Source organism: Notamacropus eugenii, chromosome 5 (assembly GCF_028372415.1).
Source record: "Notamacropus eugenii isolate mMacEug1 chromosome 5, mMacEug1.pri_v2, whole genome shotgun sequence".
NCBI classification, from domain to species: Eukaryota; Metazoa; Chordata; class Mammalia; order Diprotodontia; family Macropodidae; genus Notamacropus; species Notamacropus eugenii.
The window spans coordinates 59,102,201-59,128,888 of record NC_092876.1 but is presented as its reverse complement, the minus strand read 5'-3'; the positions used below and the strand labels follow the sequence as shown (position 1 = coordinate 59,128,888).

The window sequence follows — 26,688 nt, the reverse complement described above, 5'->3', positions numbered from 1 at the left end:
TATCCCCATTTTACAGTTGAGGAAACTGAGGTGGGCAGGTTAAGTGACTTGCTCAGGGTCACATGTCTAGGAAGTGTCTGAGACTGGACTTGACCTGAGGACTGCCTGACTCCAGGCAAGTGCTCTGTTTGCCACCCCCACCTTACACTTGAGCCAACTGATGTTTGAACCTAATTGCAGAACTTGATGTCATCCTGTTTGTTGCAGCCTATTGTCTCTCCCTGCCAGGATCTTTTCTAATCATGATTCTGTCAGCCAGGACATTAGCTCTCTTTCCCCAGTTTGTGTCATCTCTGTGATAGATCTAATAAGTCTGCTTGCCTTCTCCTCATCCAAGTTGTTGATAAAAAGGTTGAACAGGACTGGAGCAGGATTTGGCTGTCTGCCCCGAGTGGCCTCACTCCAGGACGATGTGAATCGCTCAGCACTCTTGGCTATGATTATTAAGTAATTCATGCTAAACTTTGCTGGGGACCCCTGTCATGCTTACTGATAGTAATTTTCCAGAATCTACCCTTGGTCCCCTTTTTGAAAAATCATAACCTTTGCTTATTTTCATTCTTTCTCAGAGATTACAGCAGTGGCTCTGTGATCACATCTTTCACCCTCTCTAGTACCTAGGAGGTAATTGGCCTGGACCTGGAGATATCATTTCATTTATGATGGCTGGATGTTCTCTTACGTAACTTAGGTGTTTCTTTCTGCTCATTATTGCTAGCAGAGAGAGCTGACTTGGTGAGAAAATAGAGTAGTCAGTGATAGGTGAAAGACTGAGAGGAAACAGCAGATTGTAAGCTCAGCATGACTCAGTGGTGTGATATGAGGGGGTCCAAGTCTCAGAAGGTGGTGGGATAATCCCGCTGTCCTCTGACCTGATTAGAACACATCTAGAGCCCTTTTAGAGGTGCCATGTTTTAGTAAGGACGTGGATGAGGCAAATTGTATCCGGAAGACAGCCAGGATGGCAAGAAAACTGGAGGATGTGTCTGACAAAAGTCAGTTCTCCTTTTTCTGTGGCAGCTCTTCCATGTGGGAGCCATACTTTCTGTGATACATCCGCCCCAGATTGTAGTCCCCAGCTTGGACTCTTTCTTCTTCTCCAGCTTCCATGATGAGCATCATGAAGTTTTGGTTCCCGGGTTCTTACGCTGTAATTCAGCTTTTCCACTCATTCATTTTATGACCTTGGACCCAAGACTCTTTCTGTGTCTATTTCTCCATCTGAGAGGCAACAGAATAAATTCCTGCCCTGCCTCTACCAGTAGCAGTGCCAACAGAGTTGAGGGTACACTCCAGAGCATTCCACTACCTGGCTTCCATTTGGCCTGCTGTTTGATGTCCCTGGAGGCCAAGAATCTAATGTCTCTTTTCTCTGCTAAGTTACATGATCAACCCTCTGTGTTACTTTACCTTGCCCCCAGAGGCTCACTGTAGTGAGGATGACCTCTTGAGGTCCCCTTCCAGAACTGACTGACTCACAGATCCAAAGACTCAACAGATGCCCAGTATCAAGTCAGTTCAGGCTTTGAGAAACTGGGGCTCCCCTAGAGGCTGGAGATCCTGTTGAGGTAGTAGTGTCCCAAAATAGGCATTCTTCCTTTCCTTCTTCCCTCTTCTACCAGTCTTCCTCTGCTGCCTTAGTGACATTGGGGGAGGGAGGGGGGTGCTTGTAGATGGAGGAGAAAGGCCTTACCTCTCCTCTTGTGCCCTGCCCCAACTCCTTGTTTCTTATTATGTATGAGGTGTGTGTGAAGGGGAAGGTGGTACATTTTAGTCAGAAGGGACTTTGAAGGGCATTGAGTCCCAATCCCTCATTTTACAGAGGAAATGAACAGATTCACAAAGGTTTAGTGATTTGCCCAAAGTCAACAAGTGACAAGTAGCAGGTCCGAGGTTTCTGAACCTGGGTCCTCTGACTCCAAAACCAGCCCTCTGTTCATTTAACCCAGAATTTCTATCAGCACCGTGCCATTTAGATGGATACCCTTTTGTAGTAATACTTCTCAGTTACATGAAACCTGTCTGTATTTTTACAGATGGAGAAAGACGAAACCGTGTGTGACTCCTCCCCACACATAGCCAACATTGGACGCCTGGTAGAGGTAAGCACTTGAAAGGCCAGCCCAGGGCTGTATTGGTTTGGGCGCTCTCCAAGTGGGAAACAGAGGTTGAGGTTGCCAGTTTGGTGCTTGAGTTCAGGGTGATTGAAGCCAAAGAGGTGAATGTCCCTCGTGACATTATTAGCCCCAAAACCTGCTCACCACTTTAGGGCCCTTTACATGACTTTCTCTAGAATCAAAAACTAGGAGGGCCTTGAGATGATGTTTGAAAAGAGCTTGACACAGTGTTTAGCTCATAGTAAGTGCTTAACAAATGCTTGTTTCTTCCTCCCTCCTTAAAGAAATAATTGCATTCAACCCATTCGTTTTACAGAGGAGGAAACTAGGCAGGAAAAGCAACCTAGCCAGAATGGCAGGCTGAGATTGGAACCTTGTCCCATCTTCTTTCCCCTTTTTCCACTTGCATAGCAATTCCAAGAGCTTTTCAGGCCTTTTAGCTCTGGGAAAATTCTTCCCCATGAATCTGGTTGGATGCAGGCTGGACCATGCATGGCAAAGTTACCTTCTCCGCAAAACATGAGGGTGGAATTGGTTCCCCAAAGACTTTGGCTTGCCCCTTTCCATGTCCCCACGAGATCATCTATCCCTGGTTTGTTGAATGCAAATAGAACCTGGAGGTGCTAAGAAGAATGGCTCTTTGGGACCAGAGCTGATCCCCACTTCAAAGGGACTCCCTCTAGGCTAGGGCTCTTCCTGCTCCTGACCGCATGGCAACAGACGGAGGAGAGCTGGCCCCAAATTTCCTTTCAGCAAACATCTCTGGACTGTGATCCTTTACTACTAGTAATAATTTAGCCTTGGTGACTGAAGGGGTTGCAGTTCCTAACAGGAATCTAAATAGATTATTGACTTTTGGAACTGCCCATTGTATGTGGGTGATGAGAAAAAAACTTCTGTTCCCTGTGCTTGGGCCTAAGCCTCCCTCTGATGGTCATGGTGAGTGAGTCTACACAGGGATAGGATTTTGGGGGTGAAAGGTCTTTGGGTGAGCGGGGCTCTTCAGACTGCTGACCATGATTCCCCGCTGACTCTTTCCATTCTTAGGATATGGAAAATAAAATCAGAAGTACGCTGAATGAAATCTACTTTGGGAAAACAAAGGACATTGTCAACGGGCTCAGGTAACATATTCTTCCATCTTTTTCTGAGTCCTCGCTGGTGTTGGGATGGTTCTACTTAGCCAGTTTAGCTCCCTCCATCTGCCCCAGGGCTTTTGACCATTGGATCTAAGAGGAGCCTAGGGCTTTGCTGTCAGTGGGCTAATTGGTCACTGTACCTGCATGGGCCCTGTGGCTGACGGCCAGAGCAAGCCCAGAAATGTTGAAGAAGCCTCATCCCTAGATTCCTCTCCTTGCAGAGTCAGTGAGACCATACCAACACTGTCCACACTCACACGGCCTCTTTTAAGTGATGACACGAAGGCTAGTGACTAAAAAGTGTGAATTACTTTCATATTTGATTCCCTGAGTAGTACTGACCCATGGACTGGGCTGCCAGACGTTCTGAATCTGCCCTCAAGACTTAGTGAAATCACTGCTTTATACTTTGAAATGTAAAAAGAAATTTCCCCTTGAGTCTCCCTTCAGCCATTTATTTCCCTTGGAATTTTCCAGTCCTTCCAGATGGGGGATTTTGCCTGGCACCATGACCACACATCCTTCCTATTGTTGTTGGAGGGACTTAGACCTCACTGGGGTTAAGGGAGCTCCCTGGTCCTCAATGGTGGCCCAGCTTCCAGGGAGTAAGACACCCCTTATGACACCCCCCATCAAGACGTTCTCTCTCAGCAGGAGGCCAGCATCAGTCTTACCTTCAGTGGTTTCCAACCCTCTCGTGCATTCCCAGTGCAGCAGCTTCTGCAAGAGGACCCAGGAACTGTCTTTAGTTCCCTCTCCCCTGCCCTCTCTTTGCCTACCTCATGCTGTTATAGCCCTCCCTCCTTGTAGTCCTCTGGGAAAAGCCAGAGCAGAGCTGATCGCTCCAGACTCGACCCCTAGTCCCTCCCCTAGAAAGGGCTGGGGCTGGGCCTTCCCCTCTTCTCTTTCTCCTCCCCTGGTTTTTTCCTGACTTGTGTGTTGGTTTCTGCCCTTCATTTTTCCTTTGCTCCCTACAGGCATCTCTCATCTCTCACCGCCTGTCCCTAGGTCCTTGTTCTTTGCCCATTAGCTTCACTTATTTCTAAACTACTCTCTGTAGATCTATTGATGCTATCCCTGACAACCAAAAGTTTAAGCAGTTGCAGAGGGAGCTTTCTCAAGTGCTGACTCAGCGCCAGATCTCCATCCAACCTGATAACTAAGCCGATCCAGGTACCCGCCTGCCCGCCCGCTGCAGAGGCACGGGGAGGCTCCTCACTAAACCCAGGCGGTCCTTGTGTACAGCCACTAACCTCCCACATCCTCGGGGGGCTGATTAACAAGCAAGCACCCTAATACTGCAGGTTCCTGTCACGTCATCTACCCTGTGTAACAACTAGATGCTCTCAAGTGGGTGGGGTGTGTGTGTGTGTGTGTGTGTGTGTGTGTGTGTGTGTGTGTGTAAGGGAGGAGTGGGGGTGGGCTTGTGTGCCCCCACACACCGGGCAGGGGTGTGCATGCGTGTGTCTTCCTGTGAGCTCATCATGCCACTCTGGTCAGAGATTGAGATGTGGAAACAAGGTCATTTCTCAATTGAGTGTTGCTGTCACAGGGACTAATTGCTGTTGATCCAGGAGCCCCTGAGTGGTGAGGCAGCTTGTCCACATTCTGCCTCCCTCTACCTCCATGTTCCATGTCATGGAACCAAAAGAACATAGTGTCTGGAATTGGAAGATCTGGGTTCCTCTTCTGGTGCTGCTGCTTAGTGGGCTGTGATGTTATTCAGTCACCTCTGCTCTTGGGGCCCAAGCCTCCCTATCCTTAAGATGAGAGGGCTGGGCCTTCCAAGATTTAAGTGGTTTCATTTGGTCCACTCAGCAGCCCCCTGGAATTGGTAACTTATCTCTTCCCACTGGAAAGAGAGAGAAGAGCTAAGGCTCAGCCAGTGCAGCGCCTCCCCCAGGATGGCTTAGGATAAATGTGTGACACACCTCCATGTTTCCTTCCAAAAAGCCATTGGGCTCTGGAGGCCAGGGATGTTTTAGAAAAAGCCATTGCCAAGAATCAGGCCCACTTGCATCCTTCCTCTGGATCCTTCACCCAAAAGAGAAGGCAGTAAGCAATGTGGCTGGCCTGGCCTGGCCTCAAGGAGTCTGTTCCTGCCTGCCCCCTTGACTAGCCCAGCTTTCCAAGAGGCTCTTTCCTTGTGTCCTCCTCCTTGGGGGCAGCACTGACCTTGGAGAAGATTCCATGATGTCTCTTGGCCTGGCATTAGGGCAGGCAAGAAGCCAATGCCCTTAGCAGTGGCTCTTAGAGCCTGCTCACCTTCCATGATAGGGACAGAACCTAGATCAGTCTCCCCACCTACCCCTGATGAATCAGAGATGTCCCCTCATGATGTTCCCCTGAGAAAAAGGGAAAGAGTCTTGCTTGTTGTTGATGGCCAGGAAAATAACTGTATAAATGCAGGCAGCATCTCCAGAGAGAAGGGAAATGACTGGAAACAGAAACCATCCAGAGAGTAAAGTGTGCACAGTCAACCAATATGGAGCCCATCGCGCTGGGGTGAACTCCCCTGGGCCCCCAGGCAGGGCTGGAATGAGCCGACTTCAGGCAGATTTGGATGGATGACAGTCAGGGGCCTTGATCAGAAGCCCCTTTCTGTCACACACCCTTTCTGAACACCTCATGGCGTTCTTTCCTGTCCTCAATGTAGCCTGCTTCTCTTTGGCCTCCCCTAAGCTCCAAGACTCTCCCTAGGAGAGCTGTCAGCATGGCCTCCCCAGGGACCCAGAGTCACACCCCCTGGGCCATAGTTTGGGCTGCATTTCCCTCTTGGCCAGTCACCAGCAGTTGCCTGTTGTCCCCTCTTCTGCTCCCAGGCTGCCCTTCTCTCAGCTCCTCAGACACTCACTCACTCAGACACCTGGCCCTGGTGTTGCCATAATATTTCATATTCTTGGCTCTTGGTGCTTTTGCCCTTGTATTTCAGCCTTGCTGAGTCTAACTTAGGTGACAAGGCATAAAGACTAGGGGAAAAGTGGAACGAGGGAACTTCTTTTCAAAAAGAGCAGCAGCTGTAATCAAGGCCAACATCTACATGGGGAAAAATGCCTGGCGAATTCACCCATTGGGGCTCTGGGGGCACCCGTGCAGGTCAGCTCTTGCCTTCAAACTATTCACCTTTCACTGAAGCCATTTGTGCCCAGAAGTAAATGGGGAGTGGGTTGGAATGGCGACAGAACTGACACTTCACAGCAAGGACTCGAGCTCAGGCCATACTTGTTTGTTGTCCACACTTCTCCACCACATAAAGCCTCCCTGTGCTCTCCAGTGGGCACTACTAAAGCACTTTCATTCTCAGACTGGCATGCACTGATTGTCTCTGTGAGGCCTGGTGCCCATTCTCAGGGTTTCTTGCCTTTGCCCTATATCAGAGGCTCCTCCATTCTACTTGTGGCGTGCTCAAGCCTGCACCCTCCCCCTCAGCTCTGAGGGGTGCCATGCAGGTAGGGATGCCCAACCCTCAGCTCCTGAAATTGAACATCTCTGAAAAGGGTGAAGCCAGGGCCCCCTTCCCCCCCCCTCCTCCTCCTCCTCCTCTTCCTCCTCCTCTCAGTCTCAGTGCAGCTTAATCCAGAGCATGCTTTTCTTTTTCCCTCCCTGCAGGTCTGTGCAGACTTTTGCAGACAAATCAAAGCAAGAAGCCCTTAAAAATGATCTGGTGGAGGCTTTGAAGAGGAAGCAGCAAAGTTAAGCTCGTCCTCCTGCTAACAAGCTGCGCTGTGCACTCACTAGATTCCTTTCTTAGAGAACTCTGCCTCCGCGCCCTCCCCCATGTCACGTAACAGTCCGCTTCCGAGCTGCGCCATCTCTCCCGTGAATAAAGCTGTATAAGCCTTCTCAGTCTGAGACCGACTTTCCACCACATTTTCCTACAAGACCTTCCTTCGGGGTTTCCATGGAGACCACACGTTGTTGGGTTGGGTTTTTTGTTTTTGATTTGTTTTTGTTTTGGGTTTTTTTTGGGGGGGGGTGTTCTCTCTTCCCCCAATGTCCCCTTCTCCCACCCCACCCCCAATCCATTTATAGGCATCAAACAGTCCATCTGTCTGTCCAGGCCCGCCCTCCCACCTTTTTGTTACATTGGTGTAAAAAATGTAAAACAAAAAAAATTTATGAAATACTGTGGTGTGTGAAAGAGGAAAAACTGGAAATCCAATTCCACGTGTGTGTGGGAGTTGTTTGGGGTGGGGGGGGGGCCCAAGAGGGATTGGTGAGGGAGGGGAGGCAGCTCTGAGAGGAGGCCAAGGTGGGTCCTCAGTGTTGTTCTCTAGACTCACTCCTGCTCCCAAGGAGATGCTATTTTCGGGGGAAGGGTGGGGGGGGAGGGAGCGGGAAATCTGCTTTACCGTTCTGCTCTTCTATCTAGCCTGAATCCAGGCGCTTTTCTGTCAATTTTTACGGAATGCAAAAAAGGGTTTTTTTGTTTTATTTTGGTTTTTTTTGTAAAGCTTAAACTGAAAAAAAATTAAATAAAAATAAATCTACATCTTATACTTGAGCCTCCATACTTAAGAGAAAGAAAAAGAAAACCAATTTTAAAAATAATAAAAAAGAAACCAGGCAGCAGTAAACATACAACTCCTTCATTTATTCCCTGCTCTTTCTCTCCAACCTGTGGATTATACAGAGTTCTGTGCACCAGCATGATGGGATTCAGTGGGAATTGGGGAGTGGTTCTGGAGCCCAGGCTGGACTGGTCCAGAAGCTTGAAGTGGCTCCTTCACAGCAGTCTGCTGGTCATAGATCTGGCAGAAATGCTGATCTTTTACGATCTTCTTTTCTCTCTCTGCCCTCATGGGATACTTACATAGGATTCAGAGCATGAACGGGACCTTAGAGTGGACCTTAGAGTAAAATTTCATCCAGACTCCTTCCTGCAGAATATAGAGCCCAGGGAGGTGACGCGTTAGATAAGGTCACAGAGCAAGGTTTCTAATCCAGGGCTCTAGCTGTTCCTTAAAGGCTGCCCATGACACCCTGACTCCACATAGGAGTTCTGCTGCTTTCATTGACACCCCCAATTTGTCCCTTTTTCTGTTGTCTAGACCCACACCTCTCCATCTTTTCCACCAACCTAAGCTGCTAAAATCTAGATACAGTTTACAGTCATTTCCTCTGAAACCCTGTAGCAACCCTGTCAGAAAAAGGCAATAAGGTTAGTCTGGCATGAACTGCTCTTAAGGATCACCATCTTAGGATCATCCCTTCCTGCACACCCATTAACCATTCTTAAAAACAGATGTTAGCATTTTGTTAAGCTTACTGGCCTCTAGTTGACATACTTCTTTCCCTTTCCTTTAAAATCAGGACCCATATCCACCTCCTCTAGTTCCTGAGTTATCCTTTCCTTTCCACAAGCTTTCAGAGATCACCAGCAGATCCTCGGCAGTCACAATCCTTTAAGGAGTTAGAAGTGTGACCCACCTCTTCCTTCTATCTTAAACAGCACCTAAGAGAACTCCCCATTTCTCTTGAGTTCAAACTCCCAGCAAGCCGAGCCATTCCGTTTGGGCTGTTCTCTCACGCTCGCTAACTCTAAGGAAGACACAAAGTTGGGATAAAACATGGTCCTTTGCCCTCATGGTGCACACAGTCTAGTGTGTGCAATAAAACATAACCATAATATACTTGATTAGTACATTAGAGATTTCAAGGAAAAGTGCTATGTGAGGTCTGAGGGGAAAGATTGTTGCTAACAGGAGACCAGAGAAGCAAACAAGCTAATGTGTGTAACAGTGCTTAGGGCAATGGCTGATACATCATAGGTGCTACAGAAATACAGTACCCATTTCCTTCCTGAAAGAAGTGGCATTTAGCTATGCCTTGAATGATGAGTAGGAAGGATTTCCACTTCTAAAAGGAGGGGGGGAGGCGATCCCGGGTATAGGAAACAACACAGAGGTGGGAATATGTGGAGTATATTAAAGGGAGAGGGGGGTGGAAGGAGGGCACAGAGTAGGTGTACCTTGTGTGGAAGGAGTAATATGAGCCTTAAGGTAGGGTAGTACCAGATTACCATGTGGTAGAAAGAATTCTGAATAAAGGAGAAACAGTTTCAAATCCTGCGTCTTACTCTTAATAGGTGTGCACTCAGTTTCCTCATCTGTAAATGGAAATGCCAAACTTCCCAGGGTTACTTTAGAAATAGCTAACTTTGAACTTTAAAAGTTTACAAAAGTACTTAACGCAACCAAGCTCTAGACTCTCCAGATGTCCAGCAGTCTCCAACATATGATCTAGTGCCACCCTACCTCATCTTAAAGTAGTCAGCATTTATTAAGCCCCTACTGCATGCTGGGCAGTATACTAGGTCCTGGGGATACAAAAAAGAAGCTAAAAGCCCCTGCCTTCAAAGAGCTCACAGTTCTCACCATGCGTGTTATATCTTCTCATTTGATCCTCACAACAATCCTGTGAAGGAGGCTCTATTATCCCCATTTTACAGATGAGAAAACAGGCTGAGGGGTTAATCGATTTGCCCGGGGTCACTCAGCTACTGAATGTCTGAGGCAGATTCACACTTGGATCTTCCTGACTCCAAGCCCAGCTCCCTATTCACTGCACCACCAAATGAGATGTTGCACATCTTTGCAAAGCTTTCAAGTGCTTTATATCAGTTACTTTTACACATCTTAGGAATATGAGGCACTATCCTCGTTCTAATATCACATGAGAAGTGTGTTAGATACCCTTGAAGTGGAAAGTTACCACTTGCAGGTTACCATAGAACCAGAGGTTTCCTGGAGAAGGGAGCTCTTGAGTTCTGAATTAATAGAAAGGAGAAAGTGTAAAAAGAAGAGCACAAATGTGAGGGACAATTTCCTGAAGGATGAAGGAGAAGATGAAGAATCCATTTGTTAAAGCCCCCCACCCTACCCCTTCCGTTCTAACAAGCTGCAATATTGGAGGGCCCTGAATGTCAGACAAAGGAGTTTGAGCTATATTTGATAGACAATGTTGTTTGTCCTTCCTCTTCAAAGAGGACCAGGGGCTCTTGACTTCCACGTGCACTGGATTTAAGTGAGGCAATCGCACAGTTGTCAGCCTCACTCTCTCTTCCAGAGGCATCGAAGTCTAGCGGTAGGACAAAATTCAAGGTAACTGGTGATGGCCAGGGATGTAGCGAACGATCTTGGCATCGTCTATGTCTGACCAAGTTCTAAGTGCTCCACAGCACCTGTTTCAGCCACCATCATGGAAATGGGGACAAATTGTGCTCATCCATTCTTTGGGGGTTTTCACCATGCTTACATGAACATTCGCATAACTCACAGATGGGTTTGAGACCTGTCAGTTACCCACAACCTGGCTTAGCCCATCTGCCAAGACAGTTTCCTGGGGTGTGACTGCTGCCCATCCTACAGCTTCCTGGAGCCACAGCTGGGTGGCAGATGGACACCAAAGGTGGATGAGCAGCCCTCACACTGAGATGCTAACCATAAGGAAGAAGAGTTGGGCCACATATCAAGAATGGAGTGAACAAAGGAGATAACAGCTTTAAAACTGATTTTCTCAGATCTACTTTCCAGCCCTAACTTCCCTTCTGACTGACTTTTGTGTCTCCAGCTGCCTATTAAACATCTTGAATTGTCCTGTAAACGTCTTAAGCCCAACACGTCCAAAACTGAATTCTAGCTTTTCCAAAAACCATCCCTTCTTCCAAACATCCTTATTACTGTTTAAGACACCACCATCACAACCTTGGTATCATCCTCAATTCCCCTCTCTTATTCCCCACATCCAATCTGCTTCCAAGGACCTGCCAATTCTACCTTCAAAACATCTTTCATATATGTTCCCTTCTTTCCTCTGACACAGCCATTATTCTGGGACAGGAGGGGTCATTACCTCACATCAGGATTATTCCAAGATTCTCCTGGTTTGTCTCCCTGCCTCATCTTCTTCTCTCTACAATCTGTCCTTAACTCAGCTGTTCAATTGATAGTCGTTATTTGTAGGTTTGACCATGTCAACATATCATTCAGTAAACTCCCATGGCTCCCTATTACCTCCAGGATCAAATATAAAATCCCCTGACTGGCTTGTAAAGCCCTTCACAACCTAGTTCTAGTCCCTTCCTATATTTCCAGTCTCCTCACACCTTACTGCCTACCCCTCATTTTCCTTGACTATTCCCATCGCTAGGAATTCTCTCCCTTGTCTCTGTCTCCTGGCTTTCCAGGCTTTCTTTAAATCCCACCTTTTGCAAGAAGATTTTCCCAGTCCCCCTTAATATTTATGCTTTCCATTTGAAACAATTTCCAGTTTATCTTCTATCATCTTGTTTGTACATAGTGATTTGCATGTTGTCTCTCTCAATGGAATGTGGGCTCCTTGAGAGCAGGGACTGGTTTTTACCTCTCTGTATCCTCACTTGGCATAGTACCTTGCACATAATAGGAGTTTCATAAATACTTGTTGACCTGACAACTTCTAGCATGTACTTTGCAATAGGCAGTTCAGATAGAGGTCACTGTAAAAGCCTCTTTACCTGACTTATGAAATATCCTTTGACAATTCTAATCCATTCCCAATCCAAAAAATATGCTTATTACACACCAGACACCATGCTATGTGGGCTGTTCCATCAAGAAACTTGCATTCTAGAGGAGGAGCATGTAGCATGTAGCATGTTCCCAAACAAGAAAACACAAGATGTATGCAAAATAATTTTGGTAGGGAGTGGATGCTAACAAATGGGGAACCTTGGGAAATACCTTTTGTAAAAGATGTATGCAAAGAGAAATGTGGTGTGATGCTATGAGGAGGAGGGAATGGGCATTAGGATTCTAAATCCAATGGAGCCAGATGCTTCCAGGCTCGTTCTTTGGTTTATTTTCACTTCTCGAACAAGTCTTCCATGCAAGAGATGGCGTATGAGCAGAACCCTGAAGGATTCAAAGGGTTCTGAGAGGCAGAGGCAAGAATAGGTACATCCTGAGCATGATCAGCAGCATGTTCAAAGAAGGGGAAATGGAATATCATGTACCCGGAGCAGAAAGTAAGTCCAGTTTGACTGGAACAGTGTGGGAAGCGGAGAAAGGCACCCCTGCTGATGCTCGGTTATTCTTCAATCATGTCCTACTCTTCATGACTCCATATAGGGTTTTCTTGGCAGAGATACTCAAACAGTTTGCCATTTCCTTCTCCAGCTCATTTTGCAGATGAGGAAACTGAGGCAGAGTTAAATGACTTACCCAGGGTCACACAACTAGTAAGTGTCTGAGGTCAGATTTTAACTTAATCTAGTGTTCTTGATTCCAGGCCCAGCACTCTATCCACTGAGCCACCTAGCTGTCCTCTTTCCAAACTACCTTGTCCTTCTTTGTATATATTCATTATATTATAAGTATTTATATTATGTTATTCATTTATATAATTATATTTTTATGTGAAAAGGTCATCTATGATGGGTGCCTCCACTTTCTCTCCTCTCACTCTTCTTCTGACCTTGTTCCACCAAAATTACCCTCTCCAAAGTTACTAATGATCTCTCCTTCAACAAATCCATTGGCCTTTTCACAGTCGTCATTCTGCTGGACCAATCTGCAGCCTCTGACACTATCAATCCCTCTTTCTTCCCTGATACTTTCTTCTCTCTAGGTTGTCAGGACACCTCCCTCTCCCTCTCCCTCTCTCTCTCCCTCTCCCTCTCCCTCTCCTCCTCCCCCTCCCCCCCCTCTTTCTCCTGGTTCTCCTCCTACCTTTCTGACCACTCCTCTCTCTCCTTTGCTGGATCCTCCTCCAGAGCATGCCCTCTAACCACAGGTGTCCCCAAGGCTCTGTCCTAGTCCCTCTGCTCTTCTCCCTCTATACTGCTTCACTTGGTGATCTCATCAGCTCCCATGGATTTAATGATCATCTCTATGATGCTAATTTTTAATCTGCCTTTCCTTCTGCAACATCTCTGCTCACTTCCAGCCTTGCATCTCCAACTGTCTTTCACATATTTCAAACTGGATGTCCAGTAGATATCTTAAACTGAACATGTCCAAACTGGAGCTCATTAGCTTTCCTCCTAAACCCTCCCACCACCTATTTTTCCTGTTACTGTGGAAGGCAACACCCTCTTCCCAGTCCCTCAGGCTCCCAACCTAAGAGTGAGTCATCCTGGGTTCCTCACAATCTCTTTCACCACCCCCAAATCCAAGCTGTTGCTAAGGCTTGTCAATTTCACTTTTGCACCATCTCTTGAATACGCCCCCTTCTCTCCACTGACATTGTCCCCACTCTGGTGCAGACCCTCATCACCTCACACCTGAACTATTGTAATAGTTGCTTGTGGGTCTGTCTGCCTCAGACCTCTCCCCACTCTATTAGATACTCCAGCCACCAAAGTAAAAACACAAGTGACTTCCCTACTCAATAAACTCTAGTGACTCCCTATGACCTCCAGGACCAAATATAAAATGCTCTATTTAGCCCTCAAAGTCCATCAAAACTTAGCCCCCTCCTACCCTTGAGAGTCTCCTTTTACCTTACTCCCCCACATAGACTCTTTGATCTAGTAATACTGACCTCCTGGCTGTTTCCTGATAAAGACCCTCCATCTCTCAACTCCAGACATTTTCTCTGGAATGCTCCCCACGCCTGGAACACTCTTCTTCCTCTACTACAACTACTGACTTCCTTGACTTCCTTTAAGTCCCAGCTAAAATTTTAATCCTTCTTTATCTCAGTGTTCTCTCTTTGTTAATTATGTCCTACGTAATTAATTATGTCCTTTACGTAACTTGCTTTGTGTACATTTGTTTGCATGCTGTCTCCCCCATTAGATTGTAAGCAACTTGAGGGCAGGGACTGTCTTTTGCCTCTTTGTAATCCCAACTCACTTAGTATGATGCCTGGCACCTAGTAAGAGTATAATAAATGTTTATTAGATTGATTATATGGATTTGTTATATCAGAATGTAAGCTCCTTGAAAGTATGGATTTTATACTAGTATATACTTATACTAGTATCCCTGGTGCCTAGCATAGTTCTTGACAATGGTAGGCACTTCCTAAATACTTGTTGATTGATTAAGAAAGCTGAGAATAGATATCATAAGCAAATTAGGGGAACATGGAAATTTTTAGCTGTCAAATCTATGGATAAGAGACAAGTTCATGACCAAGAAAGAGATAGATAGGATCATGGAAAGTATACTGGATAATTTTGATTATGTGAAATTAAAAAGTTTTTACACAAATAAAGTCAATATAGCCAAAATTTGAAGGAAAGCAGGAAACTGGGAAAGAATTTTTACAGCAAGTTTTTCTGACAAAAGCCTCATTCCTTAAATATATAGGGAATTGAACCATATTTATGAAAATAAGAGTCATTCCCCAGTTGATAAATCATCAAAGATATGAACAGGCAGCTTTCAGAAGAAGAAAGCAAAGCTCTATGGTCATGTGAAAAAAAATGCTCTAACTCACTAATTAGAAAAATTCAAATGAAAACAACTCTGAGGTACTACCTCATAGCTATCACATGGGTTAACATGACAGAAAAGGGAAATGATAAATACTGGAAAGGATATGGAAAAGCAGGAATTCTAATGCATTGTTGGTAGAGTTATGAACTTGTCCAGTCTTTCTGGAAAGGAGTTCAGAACTAAGCCCAAAGGGCTATAAACCTCTACATACCTTTTGACCAAGGATTACAACTACTAGGTTCTTTATCTCAAAGAAATTAAAGAGAAAAGAAAAGGACCTATATATACAAAAATGTTCATAGTAGCTCTTTTTGTGATGGCAAAGAACTGGAAATTGAGGGGATGCCCATCAATAGGGGAATGGCTGAAAAAGTTGTGGTATATGAATGTGACAGACTATTGTGCTATAAGAAACAACAAGCGGGATGGTTTCAGAAAAACCTGGGAAGACTTAATATGAACTGATGCAAAGTGAAATAAGCAGAACCAGAAAGACATTAGGCACACTAACATCAATATTGGAATGATGATCAACTGTGAAAAACTACTCTGATCAATACAATGATCTAAGAAATTCCAAAAGATGATTGCTTGCCATCTTGGGGAGAGGGAGGGGAAGAGGGAGAAAAAAATTTGGAACTCAAAATCTTATAAAAGTGGATGTTGAAAACGATCTTTCCATTTAATTGGAAAAAATAAAACACTTTTAAGTGGAAAAAACTGTTTTGAAAAGAATGAAAAATGCTATCACCTCCAGAGAGAGAGAAACTCTGATGAACTCTGCGTGCAGATTGAAGTATAATTTTTTCACTTAATTTTTTTTGCTTTTTTTTTGCAATATGGCTAATATGGAAATGCATTTTGCATGATTTCACATGTATTTGGGTAATATATTGCTTGCCTTCTCAATGGGGGAGAGGCTAGAGGGAGGGAGAAAATTTGAAACTCAATTTTTTTATGTTAAAAATAATAATTAAGTAAAATTTTTAAAATTGTAAAAAATAAAAGAAAGCTGGAATGTAGGCTTAGGTCAGACTGTGACAACCTTTAAATACCAGGCTGAAGAGTTTTATCTTAGGGTCATTAGGGAACCCTTGAAGGTTTAGGAAGCAAAATGGTCATGTTCGTGCCTTAAGCTTACTGTGGCTGTGGAGGATTTATCAGATATGGGAGATATAGATAAGGAAGAGCCCAGGTGCCATTTTCAGTCCAGCAGGGGAGTTGAAGATATATCCCATTTTTGCCATGACTCCAGCTGAGACTGGAATAACCTAGAGGGCATTCCCAGAAAGGGCTGGGACCCACCAGATGTGGTTTCCAAGGGTCTGCTCTTTAAAACTTTCCTTTCAGAGGTACATACCACAGAGACAGAGCAAGCAGGTGGCCCATTTCCAACCTAGGCTTTCGCTCCAATGCAGCTGCAAGGAAACCAGGCTGGGGCCAAGGTGAGCCAGGTTTTCCAATAGACGGCTATTGGGAAGTGGAGCTCCATGGTGGTTTTGCTCTAGGCTTGTGGTTCCGGAGGCATGGAGGAAAATTCCAACATACTTGGAATCCACCTTCATTTGACCATCTTGGCTGGGCATGGCATTGGCTTGGCATTGCTGAAGCAGACAGGCAGAAGGAGGAGAATTTTAGGTCTCAGAACCAGAAGGGGCATTAGAGAGCCTCTAATCCAACTTGCTCATTTTTCAGAAGATGCTGAGGCCCCAAAGAAGGGATGGGATTTCCCCAAGGTCAAACAGGTTGGCAGAGCTGGGATTTGAACCCAGGTTCCCCATGTCTAAATTCAAAGTCACCAGATACTCACAGGATACTTTTTTCCATTGTTGTTATTTCTCAACATATGTTTCCCAACCTTGTAACAAAGTAGCATGGTTAAGGTAACAGACATGTTGGCCTTGAGTGATAAAGCATGCCCCCATTCCATACCGGTTATCTACTCAGATCCTACCAAAAACGTGAGGATCCATGAAGCAGGTGGTAGGGATCCCTTCCCGCAATCCTAGCATCCTCCTTGCCTGTATCCTACTAGAATCTCCCCCTTCTTCCTGTCTACCTCTCAAAACTCCTTCTCCCTCCCCCCTCCTGCCTAGATGTTGACCTTCCATCCCCATCCCCTCGATAGGGGGTCCAAAGCTCCTTCTGCATTCTGACTCTTGGGCAAACACCACCTTTCCCAACAGTCATGAACCCAAACTGCTCCGGCTCCCTGATGGTGGGGCAGAAATGGTCAATCACACTTCTTTGATGAGCAGGAAGTCACCAGTTAGAGGACTTCCAGTCAATCTGTCGATAAGCATTAATCACCTACTGTATGCTGGCTTTGCTAAGTGCAGGGGCTACAAAAAAAGCCAAAAAAACAGTTCCTCCTCTCAAGGGTTCACAGTCTAATGTGAACATACAAACAACCATGTAGAAGTATCTTACATAAATGATAAACTGAGATAATCCATAGAGGGAAGGTACAGATCATCTGCTCTGCCCTTGTGATGTCAGGACTACTGGACCTTACCATCCACCATCTAATTTACCAGGTCCTGCTACCTAACCTGCTGTGATAGTATCCAGAGCCCCGTCCATCAATACTGTGTGACTTATGCATGTATGATCTATGTGTGTGACCAATGTCTGTGTGATCCATGTACCCTAAAGACCCTTGGACCGTTTTATACCCCTTGCCACTGAACCCTAAGCAGGATTGTCCTTCCTATTTGGAATGTGGGGTCCTTGAGAGCAGGGACCACCCTACTTTTCTACTTACAATCCCATAACTGAAAACTGCTTAATAAATGCTTTTTCAGAATCATTCATTTTTTCCCTTACTAAGACAAGGAAGATCTATTTCACCATCAGTCCTCTGGAGTCCGTTGGTCATTTCTTTGATCTGAGTCCCGGTATCTTTCAAAGTTGTTTCCTGTTACTGTGGTCACTACATATGCTCTTCTCTTAGTTTTGTTTCCTTTGCTCTGCATCAGTTCATACAAGTCATCCAATGTTTCTGTGAATTCTTTGTATACAATGTTTCTTGCAGCACAATAGTATTTCTTTACTTTCACATATCACAATTTTTCTCCATTTTCCAATTGATGGGTACCCAATTCATTTCTAGGTTTTACGGTTTGTTTGGTTTTGGTTTTTTTTTTCGAGGGGGAAGGGTTGCTACTATAAACTAACCAATAAACCAGCAAGTATTTGTTAAGCACCAATTATGTAACAAGCACAGTACCAGGCAGAGAGGGTTAAAATAAAAAAATAAGCAAATAATTCCTATTCTCAAGGAGAGCTGCTCTGCATATTTTAGTATATGTGGGAATTTTTCCTCTGTCTTTGACCTTCTTGGAATATAGGCCTTCTATTAGGATACTTGGTTAAAGGGTATAAATAGTTTGATCACTTTTGTAGCATAGTTCTCATGGGATAATCCTCCCACTGGTTCTGTTGCTAACTACCAGGCCGTGAGAAAGACTCTGCTACTGAGTGTCCTGAAAGGCAAAGCAGTTCAGTTGGAAGGCTGACTTTAAGAGCTGTTTGGGAAGAGGCTTATCTGGACCCTCCCCACCTTCCCTCCCTCTTAGCCCCCAGCGAGATGGAGCTTCCCTAAACTGACCCATTCAAGACTTGGGCATCTGTGGCTGGTTAGAGAATTGGGCCTGAATGTTTACCCAGAGGCCTCGAGGGTCTTCCCATTTCAGCTCAGATGAAAAACTAGGTTGGGGGGAGGGAGGAAAAGGCAGGGAGGGACGACTTGAATTCCCTCTGCCTCTGGCTAGAACGGAAGGGGGTGTTGTCTTAGCTGTGCCTTCACAAAGTCCCAGGTTAAAATAAATAACCAGATAGAACACTGGGTTGATGAGTGCCCCACAGACTGTTCTTGCTGGTGGGGGAGTGGGGGGAGTTACTGGTTTGTCAGCTCAACTTGGACCTTCCAGTCTCTGCCTCCCACCTAGTGTCGATGGGAAAATGGACAGGGTCAGGTGGACCTATCCTCTCTTCAGGGGTGCCTGATCCAGCCATGGCATGGCAGGCTAAGAAAGCCAGGAAAGGGAAGACAGGAAGAGAAACAGAGGCATGGTTGGATGGAAAGGGCCCTCCCTGGCTGAGTCTGAATTCTGACTCTGCTGCTTGGGTTACCTTGGCCAAGTCCTTTCTCTCAGACTCAGTTTTCTTATCTGAAAACAAGAAAATCGGACTCCCTTCAAACTCTGAGATTCTGCAGCCTTGTGGCTTATCCTGATGCTTCCAGTGAAAGAAACTGTATACTGCAGAGGGGGGACAACCTACCTCAGCAACTGCATGGTGAGGTCAGAGTCAGAAGATCCAGGTTCGAATTCTGACTTTGCTACTTCCTCACAGGGAGGCTTGGGTTTTTGAGTTCCTTGGATCAAGATGCCACACCCAAGGAATGGGGTCCAATGAATGTGAAGGTCTAGATTAGAGACTGCACCATACAAAGATCACTTAAAGGACTAGAGGGCAGGAAGCAGGGTTTTGGTGTGTGGAAGACACACTGGCAGGGAGGGTTAAGATAACTGTGTTGGAAAAAGGACTGGTTTGGGAGTCTGGAGACCTGAGTTCTAATTCTGAATCCACCATTAGCTATCTGTGTGAACTTAGGGAAGTTACTTTGCTTTTCTGAGTCAGTTTCCTCACCAGAAAAGTGAGGGGCCCTTCCAGTCCTAAATCTTATGGCCTATAATCCTAGTTTATATCAGCATACCTATAATGAAAGCTTATGGTGGCAAGTGAAAAAGAAAGCGCTACAAAAATCAATGAGGGAAGGAAAGTAGATATGTTTTGTTTGGCCCCCCAAGGACAGAGCTAGTAATAGCAGGTGGAAGGTGTAGGGAGGCACATTTCATCACCCAAATGTGAGGAAAACTTCCTGATGCTTGGTGCCATGTCTAAGGGTGCAGATGGCATCTGAAGCAGTGGCTTCCCATCAGATTGGTGGTCGGTCTGGAATGGGACTAGCTGGCCTCTGAAGGCCCTTGCAGCTCTGAGATTCTGTGATGCTCTTAAGTGTAGACCTTCTCAATTATTTTCCTTTGTCTTTATTTTTTAGTTTATGTATATATGTACATATATGCATATACATATATATACACACATACATGTGGGTATGTGTGTGTACATATTCTCTTGTAAAGGAATCCTGAAAAAAGGCACCCTGGAGTATATGGAGATAAGAAACACTTTGGAAAGAGGAGAGTGTCTGGAGCGATCAATCTGTCTACAAGCATTTGTTAGGTGCCCACTAGGTGCCAGGTGGGCAGCAAGGTGCCAAAGTAGATAGGGAACTGATCCTAGAGACAGGAAGACCTGAGTTCAAATCCAGCCTCAGATACTTACAAGCTGTATGACCATGGATAAGTCATTCAACCCCTGTTTGGATCCCTGCCATGTTATCGAAGAAGGTCTTGTGTAGCTCAATGAAACTATGAGCTATGCCGTGCAGGGTTACCCAAGATTGACTGGGCATAGTGGAAAGCTTGGACAGAGAAAAAAAAGTGGCCCATGGAAGGAAATGGCAAAGCACTTCAGTATCTTTTGCCAAGAAAACGCCATGGAAAAATAGTCTATGGGGTCACATAAAGTCAGACAGGACAGAGTGACTGAATAACAACGAAGTGCCTGGCAATGAGTTACACAAGTAACAGGGGCTGCTCACGTAGTGCCTTAAGCTCTTTACAAATATTATCTCGTTTGATTCTCACAACAACTCTGGGAGATGGGTGCTATTATTTTACAGATGAGGAAACTGAGGCAGAAAGCGGTTAGGTGCCCAAGGTCACAGAGCTGACATTTCTGAGGCAGAATTCAAACTCAGGTGTTGCTGTCTCCAAGTGTCATGGGAGCTGTCTTGCTGCCTAGAAAGACAAGAATGAAAAGTCTCTGTCCTCAAGGAGTTCTGTTCTATCAGAAAATGACCACATTTGCATCTGTCCCCAAGAGGAAGTGGCTGCCTCATAGGATGTCAAGGCCACAAGGCATCTTAGGGCAATTCCTTCATTTTATAGGTGAGGAAACTGAGGCCCAGAAAAGACAACACAGGACTCAGAGCTGGAAAGATTCTTGGGCTCATGTAATCCCACGTAGCCCCACCCTTGATTTTACAGATGAGAAAACTGAGGCTTAGAAAGGGGGAATGGCTGGCTGGAGGTCCTTTGTGTAGTGGAGAGCGGGACATAGGCTGAACCCTTGGTGGCTGGAGGGCTTTTGGCAGCTGGACACTCACTAGGAAGGGAGGTCATTAATGAATTAGAGTCGCTGTGACTCAACAGGCGACCAGTGCTGGGGTAAAGGGCCAGGCACCCCTTTTTTTCGTGGGATGTTTTAGTTCTCTCAAGTGAATTCCACTTCCCACCCCCCAGTATTACAGAGTCTTCCTCAAGGAGACATTTCTATCCACTGGAGCCCCTGCCTGAAAGGAAGAATTTTTAAAAGAAGGGAAATGGGAAGGAGGAAAGCTAGGTGCATAGTGGATAGCTCTCCACCCCTAGAGTCAGGAGGACTCAAGTTCAAATCCAGCCTCAGACACTTACTAGCTATATGACCCTGGGCAAGTCACTTAACTCCGATTGCCTCAAAAAAAAAAAAAGGGAGATGGCTAATGATGGTTAAAAATCCCTCAAGAAACTCCATTTCTCCCCAAAACCTGGATGAAGGAGAGTGACCAGGAATGGAGAAATGAATAAGATCTAGAAGCAGGTAGGTAGGTAAGATACACTAGCCAGTGTATCTTAGATCCCTAGGCCTGAATGCAAATCCTGACTCATGTTTCCTAGCTGTGTGACCCTGGGCAAGTTACTCAACAATCTTCACCTGCCTCAGTTTCCTTCACTGTAAAATAGGAATAATAACAGAGTTGTTGGGAGGATCAAATGAAATAATGTTTGTAAAGTGCTGACCATGGTACCTGTCACATAGTCAGCACTTTATAAATGACTTCCTAATGAAAGCTGGGAAGGACCTTGAGAATCATCCAGCTTCTTGAGATGGGGAAGGAACCTGCCCAAGGTTGAACGAGTTGAGATGCAATTCAAACCTGAGTCGAATTCAGTGCCTTCCCCCCAGCCAAGACTGCCCCTCTATTCCAAGTCTCTTCTGCGGACCCCTAACCCTGTTCTGAGGGAAGAAGGAACGGGATTGGAGGGAGGGGAGGGAAAGCTCTGCATTTGGACTCGAGGAGACCCCTGGGCAAATGAATTACTTCACTTTTGATCAGAGAGTTAGAGGTGGAAATGTCTTTAGAGGTCATAACCCCATCGAGGAAACTGAGGCTCAGAGAAGATATAGTAGAAAAATGTCAACTTTAAAATCTGTGGCCCTTGGTTCAAATCCTCCCTCCGCCACTGAGCAACAAGAAAGTTACTCAACCTCTGAGACTTGGTTTCCTCATCTGTAAAAAATGGCCTAGATGGTCTCTGAGGTCTCTTCCAGCTCCAGTATGCGGTCAGTTCACGTCTCTGAGATTCAGTTTACCCAGCTGTAAAAGTGTCAGGCTTGGACCAGAAAACAGACTCTGAGTTGCCCTGCCCACTATAACTCAGGGTCACTGGGCTCTGAGCTGTGGGAGTTCCTGCCCTTGTCAAACTGGGGAGGGGGATTGTTGGCTTCAAGGAATGCTAAGGTGCCCCCCCCCAGGTTCCTAATTCTGTTTGGAGCCTTTGCATGTGTGGCAAACCAAGCTCAGAGGTGTCACTATGGAGAGGGACCCACAGATCCTGGCCTGGGTGTGCAGGGTTCAGTTTACCCAGGTCTGTGGTGCCCTCTAGTGGCCTAATCCACACACCCAAGGAATGGGGCTTGTCCCTTGGGCTGTTCCCCAGAGGGAACAAAAGGTCCTCAGATCCCAGGATTTAGAGGTCACCTACTCAGAGAACCCCCAAATCTCAGTTTGAAGGGACCTCAGGGCCCACCTAGCCCAGCCCACACCTGAATGAGGATCCACTCCAACAACAATAACTAGAACTTATATAGAATATTTAGCAGGCCAGCAAGACACTTCACAAATATGACCTCATTTTGTCCCCACAAAAACCTTAGAAGATAGGTGTTATCATCCTCATTTTACAGATGAGGAAACTGAGGCAGACATTTGTTATATAACTTGCCCACAGTCACACAGCTAGTAAGTTTTTTAGCCTGGATTTGAACTCAGGTCTTACTAACTCCAGGTTCAGTACTCTATTCACTGAAACATACACACATACGTATGTTCAAATATGCATGCATATATACCTGTGTGTATATTCAAATATGTATGCACACATACATATATGTATACACATGTAGATGTATAGACACATGCATGCATATGTTATAAATACATAGGTGTGCATATGTATACATAGTTCAGTGTTTACATTGCTCTTTATGTGTCTGATTCAGTTATTCTTCTCAATTCCCAATCCAGCCCTTCATCCCCTACAACCCACAAGTGGTCATCTAGCCTTTGGAAAGATTCCTCCAGGGAAGGAGGGAAAGCCCACCTTCTCTCCCTCAGAGATAACTTTCACTGTCACTGAAGTCTTTCTTGACATCAAGCCTCAGTTTGCCTGCTGGCCACTTCCACCCAAAGCTCTAAGTTCTGAGCTCTGGGGCCAAAGAGAATGAATTTTATCTCTTGTTTTTACATCACCTTCATTTCCACATATCTCTCTTCCTCTTTTCTCTCACAGTGCCACCCCCAGTAACAAATAATTGGAGGGAAGTTGGGGAAGAAAGCAGATCAGAAAAACTAATGATACTGGATAAGACCTTAGCCTGAAAGGGCCAGGGTCTCCCATTGCATCCTGGGCCATCTCCAGTCATCCTGATGGCCACTAGACCCAGATGGCTCAGGAGGAGAAAGTGAGGTTGGTGACCTCGAACAGCCCTCCCTCACTCAAATCCAAGTCAATTGCTAGTCATATCATCTGGATGTCATGGTCCTCTTTGAGAATGAAGGATAAACACAAGCAAAGGAAACCAGGCTTCGGAGAGAGCCTGGGGTATATTATGTGATGGGTATATGGGGGAGATGTTATGGATCCTGAGAGTGACATGTCTGCTTTGTTCCTCTCTAGACTTACTGACTTGGTCCAGATACTCTTTGGATAGGGGGAGGAGGGGACACACAGAGACAGAAGCTGCAGATGTGGAAGGGAAGCTGGCTCTTCTATCTAGCCCTGATTTCAGGATTGCCTCCTTAAAGGCTCCTGGACATGCACCTCCCCATCAAGACTGGACCCTTGCATTTCCTGATGAAAAGCTCATTTATTACAGCATTCTTTGCTATATTCTAAGATGTATAATTTCTGATTTGTTTGCAGTTTTGCTTGAAAAAATGGGTCTTACTTGCTTTGTGATGGTCTTTTGTGTAACTAGTGTTTGTCAAGAAGGGGTTAATTGGTGAGTGGGAGCTAAAGGCTACCATCTCCTTTAAAAACTAGGGAGAGGGGCAAGCTAGGTGGTACAGTGCATGGATAGAGTATTGGCCCTGACCTCAGATACTTCCTAGGTTGTGACCCCAGACAAGTCACAGCCCCAATTGCCTCAAAAAAAAAATACCAAAACAACCCACTAGGGAGGCAGATTTCACTCCAACCTCAGACCCATCTCTCTAGACCTGAGACAGCCAAGGGGATAGATATAATTCTATCAAATAGATATAATTCTATTAGACACTCCTTTCAGAGACTGAAGAAAAGAGTGCCCAGCCTCAATGAACTCCTGGGGCCTGCCTGGCATCCCCAAACTGGCAGAAGAGGCACTGACTGCTTGGGGCTCTTCTCCAGAGAGGAGCCAGACCTCAGATGATACCAATTTAGATAAAATCCTTCCTTTCTCACACAGATAATGCTTTCATAATCTAAGCCAGGGGTTGAAAGGAATCCCTGTCAGTTGACGAGTAGGTAAGCTGAGGCACATACCAGTAAAGTGACTTTCCCAGGGTCAGCCAGCTAATGAATGGCAGAGTTAGAACTCAGACCCCGATCTATCCATTATATTTTCAGGGCTCAGCTCCAGTGCCACCTCCTTCTGGAGCTTTTCTGGTTCCCATCGTCAGTGACCTCATCCCTAGTTGCTGTCACTGGGCACCTTTTAGCATATGGACAGAGAGAAGGACTAGCCTCTTGTCGATACACTCTACAGTTTCTATGTTCACAGAGATGCCTGGAGCAGAGTGTTCAAGTCATTTGACCAGAGCCACATGACCAGGAAATGCCTGAGGGGAGATGTGAACCCAGGCTGTCCCAGCTCAAAGGCCTTCTCTCTATCCAGGATACCACACTGCTCTTTTTATTTTCTTGGTATATAAAAGTATTTTTCTCCCCAATGGAATATAAGCTCCTTGAAGGCAGGGATTGTCTTATTTTTGTCTTTGTCTATCCAAGCCTGGTGACTGTGCTTAGTAAATACTTTTTACTGATATTTTCCATGCTCCAAGGAGCTCAAACCCCCAGCTTTTTGGACAAATGTTGCTTTATCCCACAGGGATCCTAAGCTTTCCTACTGTGGTCATGAGTCACAGTGAGGGGGGACCCCGGAGACAAATGTGTCTAACCTGTGACCCAACAGGAATCATCTCTAAAAGACCCTTGAAAAGTGCTCATCTATCTGGCCTTTGCTTGAAGACCTCCAGTGAGAGGAACCCCACTAATCCCTGTCCTATACAGCCCTTCAAATATCAAGCAGCGCAGTCCATTTGGGGACAGTCACAGGGCTGGGCTTGGAACCAGAAAGACCTGTGTTCTAATTCTGTCTTTGATGCTTATTAAAGCCAATACACCAGTATGACCCAGTATGACTTCATCTCAATGACCCTTAGGGTCCTAATCCAAACATTGGGCTCATAATAGCTATACCTCAGTGCCCCAGGTAATACCCTAAGGTTAAGAAGCCAACTAGAGGGAATTTCCTCCTCCTCAGGAAGAAATTTTTTTTAAAAAAAGGTCACATCTCAATTTGCTTCTTTGCAATCTCATCTGTGAAGTGAGTGTGGGGGTTGGATCTGATGACTTCTGGGGCCAAGGAGAACAAGTCTCATTCTTCTTTCAGAACATAGCCCTGTGACGTCTAACTGCCCTGCTGAGTAGCTGGCCTGGGGGTCTGCTGGGAGTCAAAGCCAGGATCTGCTTCTCTCAGCTGAGCATGCTGAAAGCTTGCTGGGGTCGCAGGGAGGATGCAGATGGAGGGCCCCTGAGTCCTGATCCCCAATGGGGCATCACAGAATCGGAGTCAGGGGGGACGGGCCTCAGAGGTCACCCATTCCAGCCCATCTAGAGTAGGAACCTCAGCTCCCTCTCTAGGGATAAAAGGTCATCCAAGCTCCTTTTCCTGGAAGCACTACATTCCAATCTTGGATGGTTGTCATCGGCAGGATGCTTTCCTGGGGCAACCAACATCTGCCTCTCTGAAACACTCACTGCCACTCCTTTGTTTTACCCTCCAGGGCCAAGCAAACCACTCTAACCTACCTTCCACAGGACTGGCCTTTGGATACTTGGCAGTCCGGTCTTCTAAATGAGATGGTTGGTGTAAATCATTTAGTCCAGTGGCTGGCATGTGGTGAGCGCTATAGAAATGTTAGCTACTACTATTATCATTACTATCTCTACCAAGGCTAAGCATCCCTTGTTCCTCAAGTGGCTTGAAAGGCAGTGTGTGTGAGCCTTTCCGGTAATTTCTCCCTTGGCCCTTATTCTGGGGCCAAACAGAAAAACTTCAATTCCTTTTCCCCAGGCCAGGCTTCCAAATAGAAAAAAGAGCCCTCTTCTCTCCTCCAGGTGTGACGTCCACAAGCGATGCTCACAGGATGCAGATGGCAGGAGCCTGCCCATTCTGGCCACCTGCGTGCTGGGAGCCCACTGAGTCCCTACCCATGGGTTTTGACACTTCAGTCAGAGTCTGACTGAGGAGCTTTGCTTTTCCTCTTTCCCCCAAGAGCAGCAGAGGGCATACTGAGGGCTCAAGGTAAACTCTTCCCCAGCTGGAATAAGAAATACAAACAGAGAGCTG

General features: G+C 45.8%; 1 protein-coding gene across 4 annotated transcripts in view; it reads left to right on the top strand.

Moving 5' to 3' along the window:
* The window catches only part of CAPZB (capping actin protein of muscle Z-line subunit beta), a 161,409-nt gene extending 153,656 nt beyond the window's left edge, over positions 1–7,753 (top strand). For 2 of the 4 annotated variants that reach the window (XM_072609112.1, XM_072609110.1), the window contains exons 7-9: positions 2,037–2,102; positions 3,165–3,241; positions 6,866–7,753. In XM_072609112.1, coding sequence (XP_072465213.1) covers positions 2,037–2,102; positions 3,165–3,241; positions 6,866–6,953 — 231 coding nt within the window. In that variant the 3' untranslated portion in view covers positions 6,954–7,753. Of the gene's footprint in view, positions 1–2,036; positions 2,103–3,164; positions 3,242–4,316; positions 4,430–6,865 lie in introns of all 4 variants that reach the window. The other 2 variants (XM_072609111.1, XM_072609109.1) reach the window with 2 other exon arrangements.
* The last annotated feature ends 18,935 nt before the right edge of the window (positions 7,754–26,688 follow it).